This window comes from Phaethon lepturus, unplaced genomic scaffold, assembly GCF_000687285.1.
Source record: "Phaethon lepturus isolate BGI_N335 unplaced genomic scaffold, ASM68728v1 scaffold13895, whole genome shotgun sequence".
NCBI classification, from domain to species: domain Eukaryota; kingdom Metazoa; phylum Chordata; class Aves; order Phaethontiformes; family Phaethontidae; genus Phaethon; species Phaethon lepturus.
This window is the reverse complement of record NW_010539953.1, coordinates 54,261-72,262: the sequence shown is the minus strand read 5'-3', so window position 1 is coordinate 72,262 and position 18,002 is coordinate 54,261. Positions and strand designations below refer to the sequence as shown.

General features: G+C 40.9%; 1 protein-coding gene across 1 annotated transcript in view; it reads left to right on the top strand.

Moving 5' to 3' along the window:
• Positions 1–18,002, top strand: part of PTPN14 (protein tyrosine phosphatase, non-receptor type 14) — a 71,158-nt gene that overhangs the window by 36,863 nt on the left and 16,293 nt on the right. The window contains exons 5-12 of the mRNA XM_010287303.1: positions 1,417–1,487; positions 3,233–3,320; positions 5,811–5,899; positions 7,570–7,657; positions 8,349–8,431; positions 10,734–10,791; positions 14,152–14,230; positions 15,874–17,363. Of these exons, the coding sequence (XP_010285605.1) occupies positions 1,417–1,487; positions 3,233–3,320; positions 5,811–5,899; positions 7,570–7,657; positions 8,349–8,431; positions 10,734–10,791; positions 14,152–14,230; positions 15,874–17,363 (2,046 nt within the window). The remainder of the gene's footprint in view (positions 1–1,416; positions 1,488–3,232; positions 3,321–5,810; positions 5,900–7,569; positions 7,658–8,348; positions 8,432–10,733; positions 10,792–14,151; positions 14,231–15,873; positions 17,364–18,002) is intronic.

The window sequence follows — 18,002 nt, the reverse complement described above, 5'->3', positions numbered from 1 at the left end:
CAGCAGTTTACTCTTCGGGCTCATCTCCTAGAACCTCCATTTTTGAGTCAGCTGCCTACATTGTGGTGTGGTCAGCTCTCTTCAGTTTTGCATGTGCTCACTTTGTGGTATCATGCCTTTTATCCATGCTACTATGCTAAATTTAACAAGATCAGCAAAGTGTCTGCTTCTTACAGTCCTCAGAAGCCTACTCTTAAATCAACTGTTTCCCTAGACATTTCTTTAACTACTTGTCTTTGCTCTTCTGGGGGAGAGTGGATAACGTAATAGTAAATATTTCACTGCAACTTCAGTGACAGCTGCTAAGTGCTGCAGATATAAACTAGACCTGAAGCAAGTGGGAGGGTTTGAGTGAATCTCGGGCGTAGAAAGAGCCTCCGACGAGAACGTTGCTATAAATTCGTTAGTGAAGTGAGCTGGTGGATGAGGGAGGGGCAGCTACATTTGTACTGTTTGATCTTGTGAGGCTCCAATGTGTGTCAAATGGCATTTCTTCAGCAGTGAAAAGAACAAAGTTGTGTACACAGCACACCTCACAGGTGTGTAGCTGTGCATAGGCATGTACCATGCCATTTTTCATTAGCACGCTACCACTTTCACATTTTTTTGTGGCAGAAGCAAATACCAGAGGGAGGGCCCCACTGAGCAAGAAACAGGCGGTGTATTTAAGTACATTACATGCAGCCTTAAGGCTTTTTAAAACAAAAATAAGAACTTTGAGGTTTTGCAAGAAAGTCTTTCAGCTTCCTTTTTTTTTGCCTTGAATTTATGAGCAGACTTCCTTTATTAACTTGCTCCCAGTTACTTCAGAATTGTTTCTACCACACATTATTAAATTTCCAGAAGACAAAAATTTCTGTTCAGAAATGGTGTTGCAAGCATAATGTACATTTTAGTACACATTTGAAGAGGTAGCAAAACTTTCAATCCCTTTTAATCTGGGAAGGGATTACCTGTAGATTGCAGGACAGCAGATACCCATGACGTCATTTTCCATGGTCTATGCATTATTCTGAAATTTTTGGCTGTTTTGAAAGATATATATTAATTTGTAGTCTTCCAACTGTTTTTAAAGACTTGTTTGGTCCATATCCAGGAAAAGATCCCTTATCTCTGCTCTATATTCTGCTCTCTATTTTGGAATAATAAGCAACTTACCCTTTTTTTAACAGTACCTTTTTACCCTCCCTCAAAAAGATATTTAAAAAAATCACACTTGTATTCTCCGTGCACATTTCCAGCATCCTGTGCTCTGAATTTTCAATGCAGTTGGTGATAGCTTCTCTCTCTGTAGCTACCTGGAAGAGAGTGAACAGGAAACAATCCTGAAACATCTGCTGTCATAATTCCTGTCTTGCATTTTGTCGTCTCTCTCTTTGGATGACTAGGTTTTGATGTTGCTTCATATTCTTACAGGATTGGACCCAGGATGAAGCTGTCTTGGAGGAGCTGACTCAAAAGGTTGCTCAGGAGCACCGAACTCACAGGTGAGCTTGACATGTTAAGGTTCAGATTTTTTTTTATTGTCATCGTCCTCTTGGTACTTCCCTTCCTCCCCATGCTTTTCTGGCAGGGATAAACCAGCCTACCTTCGTGTTACTATTATGCTATGTCTTGCCGGATTTTTAATTAGTCTATTACAAAAGATTATCTGCCACTGGTGAACACAAAATGGCCAAGGAACTTAATCCCGAATAAACGAGCATTCGCACCATAAGATTTGATGAGCATGTGTAGCACTACTTAAGGCGCTGTGTAGTAGACTCTTTTTGCTTCTTGGTTTCACTTAAATCCTGATGGTGAAAGGCCCTGTGACTTGGTCGGGGGTGGTCCGAGGGTCTGTCCAAGGGTTTTCTCTCATTCAATAGAGAGAGGGACACACACGCTCTCAATGTAGTGGAAATGAAAATAACAGGAGTTGGGTTTTAAGTCTCATTGTGGAAAAGATACAATATGATTTTACTAATTAATGAGCTAGGAGCGTATGTATTAGTGCTTCAGTATAAATACCTGCTTTGTAAGCAGGCTTCTTTTGCGTCGTCTAGGTGTTTTGGTAGTGGAAGCAATTAAACCTCTAGAATTCTGTTCTTAGAAAAATGGCAGTCCCTACACATCATTGGCAAAATCCTTCGTGTTATATAATTTGCATTTGCATTTAATGCTTTATTACATGAAATGCAATAGGAATATTATGTGCAGCACTCCCCTATGACAGAAAATGGTTGTAAAGGGGAAAATACCAATTTCTGAGTCTAAGGCCATTCTCGGTCTGAGTTTCAATGGAAGCTGGGCCCTTTGATGCAACCAAAGGGTTAGCTTCCAAGCTGGCCATGAACAGGCCTGGTTCTGTTCTGTTCTCTCTCTGCCATGGGCTACTTGTGTGATCTTGGTTACCTCACAGACTTGAAAGGAAAGGTTTCCCTCCCCTGCTGTGCTCTTTAGTGCTATTTCTGCAACACAAAGAACAAATACTTACCCTCACTTCAGCAGGTAAATCACATCCTACCTCCTTTCTCTCCCTCTTTCTTGCAAGTATTTGTCTGGTTCCTCTATTTCTGTTTGTAAGCTCTGCTAAGGAAAAGCAAAGAGGCAAAACACTAATAGTGGCCTTCTTTTGGAGCAACCTGCAATCTATTCTGACCTGCTTTTGAGAACTGAAATCTGTCTGAATTCCTGAGCTGTGACAGGAGCATGTATAGACACGTGTGTAAAAGTTTTCAGCTGGTTTATTCTTTATTATGAAAGAGAATCTGCTCAACACTTGGATTTAGCGCCTGTGTTTTTGAACAGCCAACTTGAAAATATAGATCTTTCCTTTTAAGTCATTTTAAGAAACTTCAGTGGATTTGTATACTATTTATGCAAATTAGGACCCATGTGGCTCAAATTGGCCATCCAAAACTAGACACAACCTGATGCAATGGTCTGATGCTTTAATAAAGCCCAGAAAACATTTGATGTGTGCACAAGAAACTGAGTAATATGATCAGTTAAGTTTGTTCCTCCTGTAATTTGAATAGTGCTTTGTACCTTACCTTAGTAACATTTAGTAAAATTCTTCCCCCTGCTGATTATGATCCTAATGTTGAAAGTTATTTTTGTGTTGTGCATTTCTAGGCAGCATCTCCAAAGTGTCTTCTAAAGTGGTTTGTGAATTTCCCTTTTTTTCACTAGTATTCATTGTGTGCATATAATATTGACCGTTTGCTGCCTTTTCTTACTCTAATTGCAGCGGCATTACAGCAGCAGAGGCTGAGCTAATGTACATCAATGAAGTGGAACGCCTTGATGGGTTTGGGCAGGAGATTTTCCCTGTGAAGGTATGTTAGTGTATATTATAAAGGAACCTCTGAATCAAAGGATGCAGAAGTCTGCAGCTGCCTTTAGGATGCATCCAAGTTGTGGCTGTCCAAAGGAGGCAGGACTTGTTTCACTCTTCTGGAGAGTGAAATGGCTGCTGGTAGTTTGAACGGACACTGCAGCATGAGGGTATCGTGGGCGTGTAGTATTACTTCTCTTCCACCAGATCCTTTTCACAGAAGAGGTTGCTATGCCAGGGCCTGCTCTGGGAAGCAGACTTCCCGGCTTGGGAAGCTGAGATGCTCCTTGCTTTTCTTTGAGTGCTGTCTGAGGGAGAGCGGCTGAGGCAGATGAACCTCAGCTCTGGTTGTCTTTAACAGAATACGAAGATAAGACCTTTTCATGTCTTTCTCAGTTGCTATTTACCAAGCATTGGCTTTACCTTTCCTTAGTTTCTTACATGTGCATACAGGTCCTCCACACACTGAGGGGAGGTTTCAAGATTTATTTTGCGTTTGTAGTCACTTTCCCTTCGCTGGCAGCCCCTTTCTGCCGTGGATGGCCTGTCTGGCCTTGTGGAGCACATGCCACCATGATGATAATGTGTTGAGAAACTGAAAACCGCTGTTACCAACACATCCCATTTCTCTCTGCTAACCAACCCAGCCACCGTAAGTGGTGGACTGCTAGCAATTTTTCTGCTAGTTAAAGATGACTTGGAATTTAAAACCAAACCAAATAAACAAAACCTCGCACCAAACAAAAAAACTTTTCTGCCGAAGTCAAAATCGATCCTTTGGCCAACCTCAAAGTTGGCCTGAAGGGGAGAAGCTGAATAGCAAAAAAACCTCCTACCCAACAATAAAAATTATGGAATGTTTATTGTGAATGAATGAAATTAATGTTTTCCTCTAATTCGGATTAATGCTGCATGCTGCTGCAAAGGATTTCTGTGTTGGAATTGTCATTAGATATTATTGCATGTCAAGAAGATAAGTGTGAACAGTGGACTGGGTGCACTGCAAAGCTGCAGGAGGGTGTTATCCATGTGTCAAAGAGCAGCGTGCCAGCCTGGTAGACAAATAGAACTGCATTCAAAGGGAACAATGAAAGATTTCTCTCTTGTTCCTGTTGGAAAATGCCATTAGAAATACATTTCTCTTTCTGTATAGATATTTGTGTGTATACACACGGACACACGTATATTTATGTGTGTACAAATACATACATTTTCCCTAATGTTTTCCCAATCTCTTTGCTTTCTAAAGCTGCCTCTGGGACAAGGCAGAGGAATGTGTGGTCCTCTGATCAGACTAAACTGAAGACTGTCAGGCGTAGGACCTCTGCTGACTTGTACGTGCGGAAGAATGCTGGCATATGCGGCACTGAGAATCAGTGCATAAGCTGAGGCTTGAAAATTGGCATCCATCGTTCGTTTGCAAAAGGCCCAGCACTTAGTAGTTAGAAATAGGTGCAGATACTCCATTGTTGCCTTCCAGGGATCAAGTACAGCAAGGCCAGAAGAACAGCTGTAATCTGATCTATTAAAATGCAGAGGCGCCTGATGGTTTCTAGAATTTGCTCATGCGTAGTGCATTAACTTCTCTCATACCCTTTCTTCTAGCAATTCTTTTTAACCACATTCTTTGCGTTAGCATGATTTTTATTTACCACTTTAAAGTGTGAATCAATTGCTATATATGCAGCTGAGGGGGAGTTGTTTTTGTTGATAAATGTAAAAAAACCCTCTTTGTCAACAGCATTAAGCTTTTGTAGCAAAAAAGTATTTTTAAGAAAACAACTGATGGCAAAATGGAACAGGAGCATATGGTTTTCAAACAGGAGCCTGCAAAGAGACATGGGTAGGCACAAAAACAATAGAACTTCTGAAAAACAATGCAAGAACAGTGGACATTGTGGTGCATGTAGCTGAATATTTAACCCAATAATTGAAAAACAGTGGAGGATGTATCTGTATAGAGATACAAGTACTTTTTAGGGTGATGTGCTGTGAACTTCTACACAGAGTATTTAAAGGAGGAAGCGTGAAGGGTATGGCTTTTGAGAGGGATTCCATCCCCAGGTGTGGTTTTCTGAAATCTCTACGTGTTTTAACAGATGACTGGAGAAATACTGTGAATGTGAAAGAGGACTATCGCTTTTGGTAGATGTACAGGCTCTAGATAGCTATAATGACAATGATCGGGAATGTGGGGTTTTATACAATGAATGCCAGTTTGTGGTGTGCATGTTCTTTGATAGAGGAGAACCTTGGGCTCGTTTAGTCTTCGTCCGTTCTCGCTAATCAACAGAAATGAACCCAGTTAAGTGCCAGCTGCTTTGAAATAATGAAAATCAGAGTCCGATCAAGCAGCAAAATATAGGTTAGTCCAGGATTAGTCCTGTATTCATCCTGAAGAAGGGCTTCTATCCGGTAGTTCAGCATGCATTCGTATGCATGTATTGGCCAGTTTCTTTATTAAACTAAATATATTATCCTTTCTCTGCAGGATAATCATGGAAATGACATACACCTCGGTATTTTCTTCATGGGAATCTTCATAAAAAACAGAATTGGAAGGACGACTGTGATTTATAGGTAAAAACTAGGGTCTTCTGTATTTAAAGTGAGTTTCTTTTTAGAGCTCCATGTGTGGCGTTTTTTCCTTACTTACATATGGGACTTCAGTAGTGCCAATCCTCTAACTAAGGAGTAGTCACCTCGCTGTTTTCAGGATTGCCCTCTTGGCCATAAGAGATGTGATAAAGAATAATTTCTGATGTCTGTGAATGGGTTTGACAGCAAGAAAGACGTAGTTGTCTGTCATGTGTCTTGTTCTACTTACAAGGCTTTGATCCCTTTTCTTTTCTTGCCTTTATGTCTGCTTCTTTGATGCTTCTGAATGCAAATCTGTTAAACCTGACGGTTGGCAGCCTGGGCACTCAACATTTCTGAAAATCTGATTGCCATATTTAGGTGCTCCACTGAAAAAAAGCTGAACCTTCTCATTCTGTAATTTTGAAAATCCTGGCTGTGTCACTTGTTTATTTATTCTGCTGTTTATTTTTGTTATTAAGAATCACTTAAGCCTTTCCATTAACTTTCTGTCCTGGGTTTTGTTACTTCTTACAAAAGTTTGTTCTGTGTGAAAATGTTGCTAGAAATCTCCATGATTCCAGGGGGGCTAGGGTTTCACTCATTCCTCTTTGCTACTCTTCTGGTGGGTATTTCCATTACTGTCAGTGTTAATTTGAAGTGGATTTTTACTAGTCCCTGTTATTAGAATATGAACGTTTTGTGCATGCAAAAAATTGTGTTTTATGAGGAGCACTAATTTTTAGTCAGTAGCTAAGGCTTGTATCAGACATAGCTGGAATGTTGGGGGGTTTTGCCTTAAAAGGGCTTTCAGTGGTCATCTTCCAAAACGTTAGGGATCCCTTTTCCACATAGCTGATGTTTTGCCTATTTAATTTTGAGAAGAAATTAGATAATCCTTTAATTGTGCCAGGTGACAAAAGCAAGAAGTTTCTCTACATGTAGAAGTAATAGTTGGTGCTGGGATCCTTACTCTTTGGAAATATGCACTTCAAGCATCCTGCCATGACATGAAGAGGAATGCATGCTACAAACAGAACAAACAAGTCCTTTCCATCCCCATGGATTGCATGCAATGTACGCAAATGTCTGTCAGCTATTTGTAAGAAGATTATAACTCTGATCTTGGATAACCTGACAATTACGTGGGGGAAAAAAAAAAAGATTGCAAACATAAAACCGGAGTATTAACATGGTATGCACAGTCTGTATAACCATGTTGTCAACTTAACCTTCTTTAGGAAGCATTGGCACTGGAGGATTGTTGGAAGCAGCATTTGGAGAGGAATGGCACTATTAAAAAAAATTAATAAATTCTATTACATGTGGCTAAAATCAATCAATTCAGAAATGCCACAATTCAGTATAATGTTTATCATTAATGTATTTTCAGTGTATCTTCTATTGTGAGTCTTCAAATTGGTGTTTTTAAAGAGAGCTTTTAACTCTCCTGCTTTGGGTTAAAAGCTGAATGTCTGTTTCTCCTTTAATCAGAGCATGACTTCCTTATTTTCCTGACCATGTTTCTTCACCAAACAGCTACTGAAAAGCTTTCCCATAAAATGAGACTAATGTTGACTAAAGGATTCTTAATGTGTTTGTGAAATATTTGAATGTATGTGTTGGCAAACTCTACTGCTTTTTTTTTTTTTTTTTTTTTTTTTACTTTACAGGTGGAATGACATTGGGAATATAGCACACAACAAGTCTTCGATTGTTCTGGAGTTGATCAACAAAGAAGAGAATGTGCTCTTTCACACAGTAAGAAAAAGATCTAATCAGTGTCATCAAGAAAGTTGCTTATATAGAAAATAAACTTTTAAAATTCCACTTTCCCAAAGGGGCTCGCTCACCATAAGCCCTGCCCCGCAAAGTTGACTTTTTACTTTATGCAGAGAGTGAAATTAACTTCATTTAGCTACCAATATTGGTATTCTCTTCCAAGCACCTCAAAGGACACTATGCTGGGAAGTCTGCAAAAAAATGAAGTGCTTGTTGGATGAAGCATCCGCAGTGCCACACTATCTTTCATGCTGGCATAAATATAGCAGCATAAGCAGTTGCATGGACATACTGGAACTCACAGGGCTGCAGTGCTGTTCTGTGCTATTTAAAATCACTCCACATTTCTCTGAACCAAGGCTGGTGTAGAAACTGGACCAGCAAGCTTGAGCCACTTTTTGTTGTTGTTGTCCCTCCTCTCCTCCCACTGTGACTTAGCAGTGAAGTGGCAGCATGTAAAGGCATGCCACTGTATTTCAGTAATTCAATGCCTTGAATGCTCTTGAGGGCAGTAGACGTGTTCTTGGCAGCCAAATTCTGTACATGATGGACCTTACCAAGCGTTACTGCAATTGGATTTTTGAAACTCTTCTTTGTTGCTTCTTGCTAAGAATAACAAAATGATTGGTTATGTATATACTTTTTTCCCTATTTTTTCTTGTGTTTAAAGGATGATCTTGAAAATGCCAAATATATTTCACGGCTGTTTGCAGCAAGACACAAGTTTTACAAACAGAACAAAATCTGCACAGAGTGAGTACTCTTTCTTCAGAGTTGTTCTCTGACACCCTGCTTTGGAATTGCTCTGAGTTTTGGTGTGTCTGGTTTTGTTTGTTTTTTCTAGTCACTTGTGTCGGTTACTCTTTTCCCCTTTCCCTTTTTCTTGTTTTCTTTTAACCACCAGCAAGAACAGACAATTGAGAATGAAATTTCATTCTGAACCTTGTGAGGCTTGATGCTCTCCAAGCAGACAAATCTGACAGTCTTCAGTTGAAACTCTTGGTCTTTGCTGTTCATAACGCAGTATAAACTGGAGTGAAAGGTGACATACATTAACATGCCAAAATGTGAATTGCAGTAGCTTTTTGAAGATGTGCTACCCATCTAGCAGTTAAGGTCAGTGGAAAACACAGGTTGTCATCTGCTAATTTGGGCAGTGTAATTTATCTGCTTCTTATGTGCATCAAACAAGGGAGGACACCTGGGAATGTTAACCTGTGTAGCCATACTAGCACGACACAGCAGAGACTGTAAATCTGAACCCAGAGTCTCCTTTAGGCTCTACTTTGAGCACTTACAAGGAACTGGCCTTGAGCTAGTCCTTCCACACAGGTGAATTCATCCTAACTGAAGGAGGAATTCATGAGGCTTTAGTTGTAAGTCAAACGTCAGTTCATTAATTGTGTATGTTTCAGTTATACCAGCATGCAGCAATTTTGGTTTAAGATAAACTTTGCTTTGAGAAGTGTAGAATTTTGAGAAATTTTCATGATGTGCAGGTTTTGTGTAGCAATGAGAAAAAGAATCCCTTGCAAAACTTCCAGCTTAGTTTTTAGCTTCATATCTGAAGATACATGAAGAAGTTCATCTCTATCAACAGCTCTAGTTAGAGCTGGACATCCCATCTGTTTGGCTGGGTAATGCCATCTGTTGGAAAATAAAGCCAAAATGATGAAGGGAAGATTGGAAGGTCTAGCTTTCTAGTATTACGTATGCACACGTTATATTAACATACGATGACTTAAGAGTATTGGAGAGACCAATGAGGTGAACTGCATAGAGTGATCTTTTCACTTACAGAAAAGAGATGATGTTCAAATTTCAGATGGCGCTTACAGTTCTTGGGAGGTGAGTGGAAGCCCAGAAAAGACATTTCTTAGCGGCATATAATGCATTTAAGTAGTCCAATACTAAATTTAATGGTTTCAGAGGAATTGAGTTCAAAGGAAGCTCCTGATTGTCTCCCCTGTGACAGTTGAGAAAGAAAACAAAATATCATAGTCTGTCATCTTGGAGTATTTCCCCTTTGGAGCTGTTTATTGGGGTCAACAGAGACGACTGTTCTGTTACAGGTCACAATCCAGACTGCAGAAGCAATAGCTTTTGATCATGTTTATTTCTAAACATTGAGCCATAAGTATGTGGGTACCATGAACTGCATGTATGTAGCAGCTTCAGATACAACTTACAAGTATTTGGGCTAACGAAGATAGGGAACATTATGACGCCACTGAGTGAAATAACTGGAGTTTAAATGTATTTTTGCCATTAGAACTGCTCTTCTTACCACAGTCTCGTGTGGTATCAGCTTCTGTGTTAGAGGCACAGATATTGATGACAGCATAGGCCAATGTGTGTTTTCTCGCCAAATAATTTTCCTGCCCTCTGTGTTAAAATGATAGTTGTTTGTTTTCCTGTGTGCATTTCCTCTAATCGCACATAACATCATTCACCAGATCAGAAACTGTAAGAGGACAAATTCCACCTTTCCTCTCTTCACGTAAGCACTATATTTCTGCCTCCTTCAACTTGTTTCTTTCCCTTCCTCCTTCCCCCCCACTCCTTGTTCCTTTCGCTGCACCTCGCTACTCTAACATTGTATGTGGCTCTGCTAGTATTATCTAACCAGTTGCTTTTTTCCCCCCTCCTGATCTGTGCGCATTGCTTTGGAGTGATTGCTATGAATTTCATAAAATTGTCATTGTTTTAATGTTCACCTTAAGTCACCTCAGACTGTGCCTGTGTGCCATGTACAGTTTTTATTGCTTAAGAGACTTGTTTGTTTGATTCATTTTTTTTAAACCAGAGTTTTTTCTTTCTTGTGTTTCCAAGTAAGCCAAATAGGATAATGAACAGAAGGCATGTATATTTTGGAACTGGAATACTTCCTGTATTTAGAGAAGAACCTGAATTATTTTCATGTATTCATATTTTTTTTAATTTCATTAATGAGCAATACTTACACATTCTTCATCTCTTCTTTTCCCCATTCATTCTTGAATCAGAATTGAAATACTGTAGTTTCTAGTATTTCTCTTTACTTTTTCTTCCACAGGCAATCAAGTTCTCCTCCCCCTATCCGACGACGGCCCACTTGGAGTAGGTCATCCTTGGTACGTGCCGTGGTGGGGTCTTTAAGAATCTCTATACCACTTCTAAATGGGATGGGGCATTGTGTAAGATGGAATACTTTCTAAATTTCAAATAAGCACATCAACTCATTTCTTGTAGGCAATATGATTGGAATGAGTTTCAAGGGTGTGGCTGCCCAGGTTTATTTAACTGGATAATATCACCACTCAGTATTAAAAATTACAGTCTTCAAGGCATTATATTTTTAGTTGCCCTGCAGAAACTGTGCATCTTTTCTACTGGATTGAGGTTATTTCAATATGTAGAGAAAATAATCCTCTAGAAAGAATTTGAAGTGTCTTGTGCTGTATAGATCAAAACCTAGTAATTATATGATTTTACAGCTTCTCATTTCATGTTTCTTCCATTCCTCAGGTTTTGGATAAAGTCTACTTATAATTTACCAACTTCTTGGGTTAAGAGTATTTCTGTGTGAAGTTACTGTGATTTAAAGTAGAACTATTATAATCAGTACAGGATTGCGATTCAGAGTTTTTCTTAAACTGTATTTGTTTCCATTTAACTCATCTCCATAAATACAATAAATTTGACAAAACTGGGTAACTCTTTCCTGAAATCTTTACCAAAAAAGTCTGTGGGAGTTGTCTTTTTCCCAGTCAGTTCTAAGGACACGTTTTTGGATCCAATTTTAACATCTAGTATGTCAGTATTTCTTACAGTAATTCAGAAGCTGTTAAATAAGAGTAGCACAGCACTGCTGATTCCTTAGAGGGCAATATTATCTGTGTGCAGGTTGCCAGTTTTCCTCTGTGATATAGGTTATACCTATAGGTTATACCTGCTTTATAGACCTTCCCAGAGTGATAACTCCATTAGCCTATCGCTGCATGATAGAAAGCTAATGTCTTCGTGACATATCCCCACGGTGTGGTTGTAGCTTGTGAAAATGTTCCAAAATTAAGCTTAAGCAGGTACTGATATTAGGATAGCTTCATCTTCACAGATTGCAGTACAGGCTGTTCTGCTGTGTGCCTGTATATGGTCCATTTGATCTAAAAGTTGCACTCTGTGTTTCCCAGCCATTGGCAGGAAAGCTGTTGTAGCTGGCTCCGGATTTCTTTGTCCTTTCATTCTTAGTGTGTTTCTAAGGTGTCACGGTGCAATACACAAGCTGTTTATTATGTTCTCTGAGGCATATTTACAGCATTTTTGGTGTCTGCTGGTTTGGTCCCTGGAGATGGCTATGAAAAACTGAAGGTGAAGAAATGAAATGTGCTTTGCATTCCTATGCGATGGCCTCCGATATATCACAAGGGGAAAAATAGAGCTGACTTCTATATTAGATGTGAAAAATGGAAATCTACTTTTTCAAAGGAAAAACAAATCCTGCTGCCTCTGTTTTGAACATAAGCATGCAACAAGTTTTAAAAAAAATCCCAAAGTCTCAGGAAGATCAAGAGGAGGAATGTGTGCTCATCAATTAAAAAGTGAACTGGGCTGCTGACAATTCATGTTGAACTTCCAACTGCTTTTTTCGTAATTGTTTTCTTAACTTGTTGGAACAGTTCTTTTTGGGGAGGAAAAAAACCCTAAAACCTTCCTGACTGTTGTCTGCACTGTGCATACCTTTATACACCTACCTATTCATTTGTCTTGTATGGTAATAAATCAGTAGGCATAAATGGGAAGTGAAGTGGAATCTTTGGGGTGAGGCTCTGCCACTTCACTAAGGAACATGTTCATTACTTTCAGATTAAGACCCTTCATATGGTTTTGGCCTCACTGGCATATATTTTAACTACTATTACTTTAAAGCCATTTTATGCTTTTTCTTTTTCCTGTCAGGCCACCCAGTGATGCTGGTTTTCCAGCAAAACCTCCTCAGCATAGGAGATCTTAATGTGATGATATGTTTAATAATCTGATTAAAAAAAACAAAACAAAACAAAACAAACCCAGGTGATTCTTAATTTGGATATTGATGTTCTGCAGAGCTCAAGCTTCTGCTGTTTCATCAGAAGAGGCAGATGAGCTTTCAAAAAAAAAAAACAGAAAAAGAATAATCATCCCTAATTTCTTGCAGATACCTTCCATAACATCTATCACAAAGAAAACTGTCTGCTCCAGATGTATACATTCCCAGTGGAAGTCACTGCTCCTTCCTTGCACTTTTTCTCTGCCCCCCATTTGTTAGGCTTTCCAACATCTTGGTTTGTTCCAGACTAAGCTCTGCTACTCAGGCTGTCAGCAGCAGGCTCCTCTGCACAGGTTGCTCAGGGAGAGTAGGGCTTTATGCCCTTGGAAATAATTGTTATAGCAGAAATATTTGCTGTCATCTTCCAGCTCTGGCTTAACTCAGACATTTTGTATGCAAGAGTTTATGTGTGTGCTCAGTTTCTTTGATTCTCATTCCTTCTCCCCATTTACGTGGAAAATGTAAATTTAACCTCCTCCCCACCCCCTCCTTAGTAGCTAACTTGCGTGGTGCTCAATTTGTGCATGTGTGTGCAAAGGTAAATTATTTGGGGTTTCTTTTTTGCCTTGGGCAGCCACAGTATTCCTTAATAGTTTGAACTACTTGAATCAGCCTAGATGAAAAACCCTTATTCTGCTGTTAAGGGAGAAATATTCACGAGACAAGAGTGTCTTCCTTCTCTTCCTGCTTACTTTGTATATCAAAGTACTTTTTCATAAACTTTGCTCAGTGACACCACAGGACATTACAGTGCAGGCAGTAAAATGTGATTGCAAAACGCATCGGTTTACCAATGGACAAAGCTGGTGAATACGGTGTCAGCTGTGATTTATTTTGCTGCAAATGATCCTGCTGATTTAATGCTGAATTGCCCCCTGTGATACTTGTTGTGTTAAAAAGCTTGTTGCAGTGCAAATTGTTAGAGGAAAGCTCCAATTCATTATCTAGGGAATCTGATATTCATGTAATTTGCAGAGTTATTTTAAGTCCATATGTGCTCCTATTGCTTGTATAACAGTGTTCTAGGTCCTTGAATTTATTCCATCGCCTACTTTTGTCCTGATTAGGTGTTCGTTTTGTTTTAATTCTTCAAGGGTAAGGGCTTTTAATAAACTTTTCAAAAGTTCTAAGTGAGCTGGGAGTCTGGATGTCGTTTTCTGAAGTGGTTGATCTTAAAGGAGTCTTAACTGGTCAGCTTTGGGCTCTGTAACAAAATTTAGCTAACAATATCCAAAACGTTCGTCTCTGTTCTATTAAGAAATACCAAGCCATGTGTCTTTGGCTGGGTAAGAAAGAGCATTATTCAGTGGAAAGGGCATAGAACCGTTTTTTCCTGTTTCAGCTGCAAAAATTGTAGCAAGTGAAGTTTCTAATGCTTTTTTTTTTCCTTGTACTTTTATTTCAGCCAAGACAGCATCCATTTATACTGCCTCCTATGCATGTCCAGTGTGGCGAACACTACACTGAAACACATAATTCACAAGGTACTTAAAGCATATATTTCTTCCTTAAGGAACTTCAATTTTATGTGTATGCAAAGAAGCTCCTAACTCTTATGTCTATATTTCTAATGCCGTCATGGTCAAATGGAAGTTGCTGTTGGAGGAGAGCTAGCAGTTCTATAGTTAATGTTGCAGTAAGTTTTCTGTTTAAAGTCCATTTTCAGTTTTCAAATTTCTCTACAATGTCTGTGCATGATTATATGGACCTTAGACTTGGTATTCCAGTTCAGTGAGCTGAAAAAATAATTTCTAAAGGAAGTGTGATGGCTGTACTCAAAGGCAGTGCCAGCTGGGGCCAGGGAGAAAAATGGAGTGAGGGAAAAGGAGACAGAAAATATCTTTTACGGTAGGAGAAATCATAGTGTCCTGGTCATGAAACTGTACACTTAGATGATCTTTTCTGCTGGTTTTTCACCAACATCTGCGGGCACTGTTAGCCTTACAGAGGTAAGGAGGGTTAACTATTTTTACCTCTATGTTTGATGAATAAATTCTCTAAGAGGTTGTACCAGGTTACTTTGATCAAGGCTTGGAATGGAGCCCAGCCCCTAAACACCTCGAGTCTCACACCCGTAACCACACCACCTTTTGGAATACACGTAGCCAGGTCTATTAGGCTACGTTCTGTGCAGTTCATGAGAGGTACAGTTGAAGTGCTCTCATCGGCAGAGGAGCTCTTAGTCATACCTGATAGTGCTTTAAGAGTTGTGGTGATCTGACTAATTTTAAGGTAGAATTTGGTAAGTTTTGAAAGGAGCCATTCAGTATAGTTCCTGGCATACAGTAGAAAATTTGACTTAATGGCTACTACTGTTTTACTGTGAAGCTGAGGCTCTGAAGGAGATATTCTCGAATTTAGAAGAATTGTAAAGTTCCCTCAGTTTTACCACAGGCTTCTCTCTTTTGTTGAAGAACTAGCTGATTTCAGAGTTTTGGGAGCTGCTACTCCTTTCTTACAAGATTTTCAACATGGACAGTCTTGCAGTAAAGTTGTGACCAGCACATCATCTTTACCTTCTTGATTCCCTCTCAAGTATCCTTTGCTGAAGTATTTAATATTCTCTAGCACATCTGTAGGGTGTTTTTGTTTCTTTTTTCTCCACCCCCACCCCCCCGCTGAGTCTTGATCACCCTGCTGCGTTAGACTTCCTCAAAACTGTTGGTTGGTCTGAAATAGGATTTCCAATTCCACAGTCCTCTGCTACTTTGAATCACAGACAACAGTCCATCAACAGAAAAGATGAGAATTTTTAGGGTTACCACAGCCTAGCAGCACTGGATTTTTAAGGTGGTAGCAGCAGTGAATCCTTCCAGGGCACTGTCAGAGATGCCCCTTTATTCTTCCTTGCCACCCCAGGCAAAAACACTTCCTCTTTCCCCTTTCATGTCTCCCACAAGGATCTGAACTACCATATTTTGCTAACTGTTGGGAATGTTTACAGGAGTAGCTTTGTTTTAGTTCTATTTCAATGACCCAAGGGTGCTCCCAAGACTGAATGTTCCCTGCAGTTACACACTAAGCTGTCTCTGTAATCTTTGGTGCAGACTGCATTTGAAGTTTTGTTAACATTGAGTGAGTCCTCGTATGTTAAATTTGTCGATGTCTTTATCTCTGCTCTACACAGATAGCATTTTCCATGGAAATGAAGAAACTTTCTACTGTAGGTCTCAGACCAGTTTGGACAGGTGTCCAATGGACTTCAGCTACTTGAATGGTAATGGACCCAATGGGAGCGTATGCAGTGCCCACAGCATGAACTCCCTCAATCGCTCACAGAACTTCATTCAGGCATCTCCAATGTCCTCAAATCTGAGCATCCCTGGAAGCGACATCATGAGAGCAGACTATATCCCCAGCCACAGACACAGTGCAATCATAGTACCATCTTACCGGCCAACTCCAGATTATGAAACTGTCATGAGGCAAATGAAGAGAGGGGTGATCCAGATGGATAGCCAAAGTCAGTCTTTGAGGAATCTCAATATTGGGAACACACATGCTTATAACCAGCCGGAAGACCTAGTTTACAGTCAGCCTGAGATTCGAGAGAGACATCCTTACACGATCGCATACGGGCCCCAGGGTGGCGGCTATAACAAGCCTGTTGCCCCGTCTGACCAAATGAACCCTAATAATGCTGTGCAAAATAAGACAGCAGCCAGTGCCATATCCCACACTGTCAGCACACCAGAACTGGCTAACATGCAGCTGCAGAGCAGCCAGAATTACAACACCGCTCACATGCTAAAGAACTATCTCTTCAGACCCCCACCTCCATACCCGCGCCCGCGTCCTGCCACTAGCACGCCGGACCTGGCAAGCCACCGACACAAGTATGTCAGCGGGAGCAGTCCTGACTTGGTGACTCGCAAAGTCCAGCTCTCAGTAAAGACCTTCCAAGAGGACAGCTCGCCGGTCGTCCGTCAGTCGCTGCAGGAGGTCAGCGAGCCCCTCATGGCAGTGAAGCATCACGCGGCTGTGAACAAGCGCCATAGTTTGGAGGTCATCAGCAATATGGTACGTGGTATAGAAGCCATGGCATTAAAAACTTTAAACGCGCCTCTGCCGCGCAGGAACACTTTGCGGGAGCAGGTGCAGCCAGAAGAGTCGGTTCAGATGGGGCACGAAGTTCAGCAAGTTCCTCATTATCATCACAAAAAGACATTCTCTGATGCCACGATGCTGATACACAGCAGTGAAAGCGAAGAGGAAGAAGACACCCCAGAATCTGTGTCACGGATAACAGCCCTCCGTGAGAACATGGAGTACAGTGCTCAGCTGCAAGCTGCCTTGGCTAGAATACCAAATAAACCTCCTCCAGAGTATCCTGGGCCTCGTAAAAGTGTCAGCAACGGAGCCCTGAGGCAGGACCATGTTAGCATTTCTGTGGCTGTAGCGAGGGCCAAGGCCATGAGGCCAGGGCCTTCCAAAGCCATTAGTGTCTCTCGAACTGATCAAATGGCAATAAACGGGTCTTCGCTCGGGCCCTCCATCTCGGAGCCTGACCTCACGAGTGTGAAGGAGCGGGTCAAGAAAGAACCTGTCAAGGAAAGGCCCGTGTCTGAAATGTTTTCTATTGAGGACAGCATTATAGAAAGAGAAATCATGATACGGGTAAGTGCCTTCCTCTGTTGCAGTGGCTTCTTGGAAATTAGTAACCATACAGGTCAGCTTCCACACCAGAAAACTGTTGGATCAGCTAACTGGGGGGAACACATGGGTGGGAATATGTTGATTTGCTTAAAGTTAGGAAATGTGGTATTAAGTGCCACATACAGTTTGGTTTCGTGGCTCTGTATGGCCACCAAAGGGGCTGATCCCACGCACTGGGCTTGTCTGCTTCCTGCGCCGTGGTCGTTCGGCTGCTGGCCAGACCCGCACCTGGTCCAGCTGCTGGTGCCACCACGCTGGCAGCAGTGGCCGGCCCGAGCCGGGTGGCAGAGCACGCAGTCGGGTGACGAGGAGGCTTGACCGCAAAGCTCCCGTCAATGCCTGGTGCCCTTCTGCCCACGCAGCTCTCTAGCCCCCACGGATCTGAGGTCAGGGTGAGCCTGAAATGCGGCTGCCGAGGCAGGTGGGAGATTGTGTTTTGGCACTAGCATTTTGCTCTTTTTTTACAGGGATGTCAAGTGAAGTATCATGTAATACATAGCATGATGGAAACTCTTTGAGTTTTTCAAATGATCGCTTTGATTTCCTTTCCTGCCACTTTATATAACACAGTTTTAGTGGAGTAAAACACTGCTAGCTGTA